The sequence below is a fragment of the Ptychodera flava genome, chromosome 9 (assembly GCF_041260155.1).
Source record: "Ptychodera flava strain L36383 chromosome 9, AS_Pfla_20210202, whole genome shotgun sequence".
In the NCBI taxonomy this organism is placed as follows: domain Eukaryota; kingdom Metazoa; phylum Hemichordata; class Enteropneusta; family Ptychoderidae; genus Ptychodera; species Ptychodera flava.
This window is the reverse complement of record NC_091936.1, coordinates 42,247,215-42,253,612: the sequence shown is the minus strand read 5'-3', so window position 1 is coordinate 42,253,612 and position 6,398 is coordinate 42,247,215. Positions and strand designations below refer to the sequence as shown.

The following is a 6,398-nucleotide window of genomic DNA, read 5'->3' as shown; positions in this document are numbered from 1 at the left end:
GGTTTGATAGGTAAGCATGAAACCATTCAAGAGCGGAATCCTGGATGCCATACTTGTGCAGTTTGAGGAGGAGCAGTCCATGATCAACCGTATCAAATGCTTTCTTTAAGTCCAGAAAGATTACTCCTGTTAAATTTCCCTTGTCCATGTTACAAAGGAGCTTGTCAGTAACGTGAGTGAGGGTAGTAGCTGTTGAATAGCCTGGTCTAAAACCTGATTGACATTTGTTCAGGATATTATTCATATTAAGATAACTATACAATTGATCATGAACTGCTCTCTCCAAAACTTTCGAAACAACTGGCAGAACTGATATAGGACGATAATTACCCACCTCAGCTCTATCGCCCTCTTTAAACAATGGTACAACCCTAGCTTTTTTCCATTCTGTTGGCACCCTACCCGTCACTAAAGAAAGATTAAAAATGTAAGCCAAAGATGATGAAATATGAGGAGCAGCAAACTTAAGTAACCTGGCACTGATAGTATCAATACCAGTGGCCTTAGCAATATGTAACTTTGATAGTTGATTTTCAACAAAATCAGAACTTATCGGTTGAAATTCAAAGCGACTATTACAATTAATTGTACATTCTGCCATAGGATTGCGAAATTTCGTAGCTAATTTAGACCCTATTGTTGTAAAAATATATTGAAAGCATTAGCCATTGACTTCCTATCTGAAATATTCTGATCGTTCACCTTCAACTCCAAGATATCATCATTAGATCTAGTTGGAATCAACTTTTTCAGAGTTTGCCACAGTCGTTTAGAGTCATTATTACATTGTTCAATTCGTCGGCATCTACTAGCCCGTCGGGCTAGTAACTTAACCTTGTAGTGAAACAAATCACCGCTGGATGAAATTACCATGATTATGACCTTAAGCAAAATTGACCTTAAATGAGGTGACTGACACCATGTGACTTCCTATGACATCATTGTTTCCAAGAGGGGTCTTAGCATTGCCTGGATAATTGAAGAGCACGTGGCTATCTACAGCGACACTCTACATACAGGCTTTGCTTACATATTATCGTGGTTAGGTCACCAGCTGAGTGCCATTGAAATGGCCACCGGCTAGTTGAAATATGGTTTTACGAAGAATAGAGTTTTCCAGGACACTGATAAGGCTGATCATTCTAGCGACGGCTAGTCTTTGTGATCTGATCCGCCTGACATCGATGCAATAGCGTGTTGTTCTGGTTTAGAGCCCAGCGGTACTGGCGATGGGTCCATGGAAGCTGATTTGCCCGCAAAATGGATGAAATCGAGTGAGTAAATTTCGTTTAATGAAATGACCAAAAATATGAAAAACAGAAAAGATCGGAAAACACTTTAGCCTTGGCTTGAATACGATACACATGGTGACAATAAGCTTATGTTTAGCAGCAAAATTGTAGCGCTACGGTGAGGCGGTCGGTGATTTTTTTTGCGACTTCGCTCACCAGTAGCGCTACTATGCCGATGGCCCTGTAGAGGTGAAAATAAGCGCACCCCATTGCACCTCGTCATTTTACAAGGGACAGTATTAAAAAAATAACAATACAGTTGGATCAGTGCTTGTATATTGCACACCATTGGTATGTTCAACCATCATTAAACTTCATGAAATTCACAGCGTCACTGGCGGGCAAGTGGAAACTGAGGCTGGGCTAGTAGATTTTTTTGCTAATTGCCCGGGGGCTTGTGAGTCAAAAAATGATTTACTCACACCTGCATCAAACATAGGTCAGTTTATTTTTGTAACAACATCGATGCCCGACACAAATACACAGATGAAGAAAATGTTAAAATGCTGAATTTCTTAATCGACAACACATTTGTTTATTTTGGTGGTATAACATTTCAACAATCTATAGGCATACTACTGGGTTCAAATTGTGCACCCCTTCTTGCAGACTTATTTCTGTATTCATATGAAGTATAGTTCCTGCAATCTCTCTACAAAGCAGAGTCTACAAAACTTGCAAGGCGTTTAAACAACACGCACAGATATATTGATGATCTGATTAGTCTAACCCAGACATATCAAATTATTTACATCATATTTGTCCTGTTGAGTCGGAAATTAAAGAAACAACCGAGGGTAAGAACTCCGCTTCTCATCTTGATCTGTTCCTACAAGTCGGTACTAATGAGCTACACTGACACTAAGCTGTATGACAAAAGGGATGATTTCGATTTTTAAATTATAAATTATCACCACTTGTCAAGTAACTTTCGTCTACACCCGCTCATGGTGTGTACGTGTCTCAACTTCTCAGATATTGTGGGGCTTGTGATTCCTACGCTGATTTCCAGCTGAGACACAGCTCATTGGCATTCAAACTAGTGAGACAGGGATACACATCAAAAAGACTCGTGAGGACTTTCAAAAAGTTCTACGGTCGATATGACGACATTGTGGCCAAATATGACACCTCCACAGTAAGTGAGGCTACCCACAATTCTCCATGATCTGTACACACGGAGATCACTCACTGAACTGAAGCAAATTTCTTCTGTACACAGAACAACTCAAAATTCTGGCAACATAGTTCTGATCATCATAATTTTCTGATTTCTCACTGTGAATAATGAGAAGATCAACCCATTGTCTGCGGAGGAGATAGCAATTTTGTGATTTTGTCGACATATATTTTTGACAGCCATACACAATATTTTCAAGGAAACTAAGGGAATAAGTTGCATCTGTTTTGGCAAAAGAAAGGGTATTGATTTTTTTTAATGTTCGTAACAAAGGAAATTTGCATGTCTGACAGGTGGTATGATGAGACCATCTTAGTTGCTGATAACTTTATCTTGACAAGTGTGCAATTTTTAGCACCTCCAAACATCGACCTGTCATTCAATTTACTCTTGAATTTTAAACATAATCAATAATTTTGGAACATAGTTTTAACAAATAATCCTGAACTTAAATTGTAAGTTAAAAATTGTTAAGAAACTGATAAAATTGAAAAAGCCTTTAGCAAAAAATGTCTGAGTGAACAAATCAAGGGGAATTGTGGGTAGCCTCACTTACTGTGACCTCGGTCAATCAAATGATTAGCGACAGCATCCCGGTTTTGACTTATTACAGTGATTCATATACTGTATCATTTTGTACAATATTTATATAAATTTGGGAACAATCATGACGGGTGTGGCATGCTGGCAGGGTACGCTTACCAATTACAGACACCTGGTACCACCACTAAGTATCAGTGGTTCAGGATGGTCCTACTTAAATTTGTAAATCACAAAAGTCCCATTGACCTGGTAATATATTACCTTGAATGGAAATGATTATTGGTCCAGTTTAATGTCATATTCCACTTGAACTTAGTCAAAAGCCCTCAGCCACAAGCTTCAGAAGGAATCTTAAAACTTACTTATTTACTAAAGCGAATGTTTCATAACTATTCAGCGACTCTGAACTATAGATACACAGGATACCGGCGCTTTATAAATTATTTAATTAACTAATTGACATCGCGATATTTGAAATTCAAAATGGCCGCCGTCCCTGTTTTAACTCAATCGGGAAAATATGAAATTAAAAAATTGAAGAATGTGAAAAATGTTCTCACCAAAAAGTTCTAAATAAGCGCCCATAAGCGTTACCAAAAGCATATTGAAAAAAAATTAGGGTCCGAATGTTTTCCCAAGGTGCATTCTACCGTCAAGAAAACTATTTAACTGCGGGAAAGCAAAAAATCTACACTTTAAAGCAACAAAGCTACTGGTATCATTCTATTTGAACTGTTTCCTTTTAAAACTTTTTATTCTGTCCAAGTTAAAAAATTAAATGATCATCTTTATAATATCTTTGCAAGTGTATTCTCACAATCGAATCAAGGGTACACGCCAGTATTTGGTATGCCTCTCAAACTTGAAAGTACAAAATGTGATGTGTAATGTAATGTGTAACACTTACACGCTGCGTTTAGAGGATTACTAGATTATTTGACTCTGTAGTTCGTATGAGTAAGGATGATATTTTCGTTGAATTTTAATGAAAAAGATGAATATACGTCTGATTATATATTCATGTCTACATTTTTCAGGTCACGACTTATGTGACAATGTGACAGGAGGAAGCACATATTCAGTGACAATACCGGAGGTAATTTGTGCCCATATGTAGAATGGAATATCAAATGATATAGAATTGCTACGATTTGTATAATGATATTATTATAATCATTATGATATAGTATTAATCTATCTGCAATGGACTCTTTAATTATGAATGTTAATGCAAACATACTGACTTTTATGTGAAAAGTGATCATCAGCGCCCTCTACTGACTTTGATGTAAAAATAATCAGCAGTGCCCTCTACTGACTTTTATGTAAAAAGTAATCAGCAACGTCCCTTTCTCTGCTTATTTTTCATCCCTGTTTTCAAATCCTGATATAACCCTAAATAATCATATGTAATAGGGCAATACGACGAAGAGTGATTGTAACTAGGTTTACCCATTTCCGGCCGAGAACCAATTTCATAGCAAGGAAAGTCTTGTCATCTTACTGGAGACTATTTACGTCAAATATCGTCTTTCGCTTTTCATTTGGTGCATTCTCTCCAGATATCTGTCGAAGAAATGCCAGTTTGTAATTATCTAAAATGGTATAGAGCGGCTTTAGAATCGCATTAGTTCAATGTTCGTTAACAAGTCCAAGAATCATTTGCATCCCCATCGGGCCGCCGCAGAAGTATTCATCATTTGATTCTACTATGCGTTTTCCCATTATTTCTATGTACAGATGTCCCCGGTTGGTACAGAATTTTATCGAATACCAACTATTCATGGAAACGCGTCAATTCAGAATCGTTTTTTCATCGACAACAGTACAAACCAGGTATAGAATTTCATTAGTTCAGAAAAGCTTTAAGCAAATGCCTTGAAAATGTTAGTGCTTAGGAAATGCTTTGATCGTTTTAAGATGAATATAGTAATGTAACATGGCATCAATACATTCCTAGTCTACCGATCTGGTTGTAAAGGCGATTGGTTTACCAATCGTTTGGAATAACTTTTCTTGAAATTTGTGGAGAACCTTAGGTATTGAGAGCCTCGTGTCTTCGTAAACAATAAAAAGGTGCAATGTTATAAACGTAAACAATTGATGTAGAGAATAGTTACAATAATGAATATTACCAGTGTCATATTTTAATTGTACAAATTTATTTTCATTCTCAAATTATAGTAAAATGATGTTAGATTTTAATTCTTCATAATGAAAGACAATATCTTACTGACTGACGAATTTTTTAAATAATTCACACAGCGTTTACTCTTTACGGTCACGAGTGCAATTATCATTCATTCTGGTATTGACGTATTTTTCTATGCTTTATTTGTGGTGATAAACAGCGAAATATCCGCAGGTGGCAATGCCTAAGATTTTGAGACTTGAGATAGTTAATCAGCTTAATGTGTTCTTTTAGTTTTGTTTTGTTTAGTTTTTGTTTGTTTGTTGTTTGACGAGATCTGTGAAAAATTTTACCTTGCATTCATACCGGCTGTTTTAGAACCTTCAGATCACCATGTTATATTCTACAATGCTTTGTGTGGAGTCCTGCAGCACGATTTGCAATAAGAAGTCTGTACTTGATTCTAAACAATAATAAATTTGCCTATATTTTGTCCAACAGAATGAACGGTTTGATGTGACTGACACTGGTATTGTTTATCTCTCTGGATACCTGGACTATGATATTGACCAAGAATTCAACCTAAGTATTCTTTCACTTGAAATGACAGTATGTTTTCTTCTAATATTAGTCTATCTGTCTGTCTGTCTGTCTGTCCGTATGTATGTATGTATGTATGTATATATGTATGTGTGTATGTGTATATGTATCTGTCCTTCTATCTATGTGTATATCTATCTACGTTTGTGTCTGTCTGTCTGTGTGTCTCTTTGTCTATCTGTCTGTCTATCTGTTCGATGGCCCAGTGCGAGAGGAGAGTATCTCCTATGCTTCAACATAGGGGATACGCCCCTCATACACTGGGCCGTCGAATTTAAGTGATCTTGAAGGTGTGTGTTTGACTATTTATTGTTTGTTACAATGGTTGTCCGACAAACGGTCTTCCATAATTTGCACTGGACAGTACTACAGGTTTCCCATAATTCATCATGATTTGTATCATCGTAGATTGCTCCGTGAAGTCCACAATGTCTCCGATGTGTAGACAAAAAAGTTCCTGGACTAGTTGTAAAAATTCTGAAAACATACTTTAAGGACACCATTCTTCTCAATTCCAATTTGAAATGATTTAGAAAAGTATGCTTGATTGATTGATTGAAAGCGGAGTGAAGTTAGCACTTTTTGTAAAATTATATCAGATTGTGTCCTCAGCCATACAGAAGAATGTGATTGAAAGTAGGGAGAATAGTTG

At 36.7% G+C, this 6,398-nt stretch overlaps 1 protein-coding gene across 1 annotated transcript; it reads left to right on the top strand.

Annotated features, from left to right (window-relative positions):
- The first annotated feature begins 834 nt into the window (after positions 1 to 834).
- Positions 835 to 6,166, top strand: LOC139141320 (uncharacterized). The gene is made up of 5 exons (XM_070710948.1): positions 835 to 1,274; positions 4,053 to 4,111; positions 4,756 to 4,851; positions 5,648 to 5,755; positions 6,155 to 6,166. Exons 1-5 carry the CDS (start codon positions 1,238 to 1,240, stop codon positions 6,164 to 6,166), a joined length of 312 nt encoding a protein of 103 aa, XP_070567049.1. The 5' UTR covers positions 835 to 1,237.
- Positions 6,167 to 6,398: the final 232 nt, after the last annotated feature.

Excerpts from the sequence above, each read along its gene's own strand:
- LOC139141320 (XM_070710948.1), top strand. The coding sequence starts at position 1,238 with ATGGAAGCTGATTTGCCCGCAAAATGGATGAAATCGA. Across the intron at positions 1,275-4,052 it reads CGCAAAATGGATGAAATCGA|GTCACGACTTATGTGACAAT; the intron begins GTGAGTAAATTT and ends TACATTTTTCAG. Across the intron at positions 4,112-4,755 it reads ATTCAGTGACAATACCGGAG|ATGTCCCCGGTTGGTACAGA; the intron begins GTAATTTGTGCC and ends TTCTATGTACAG.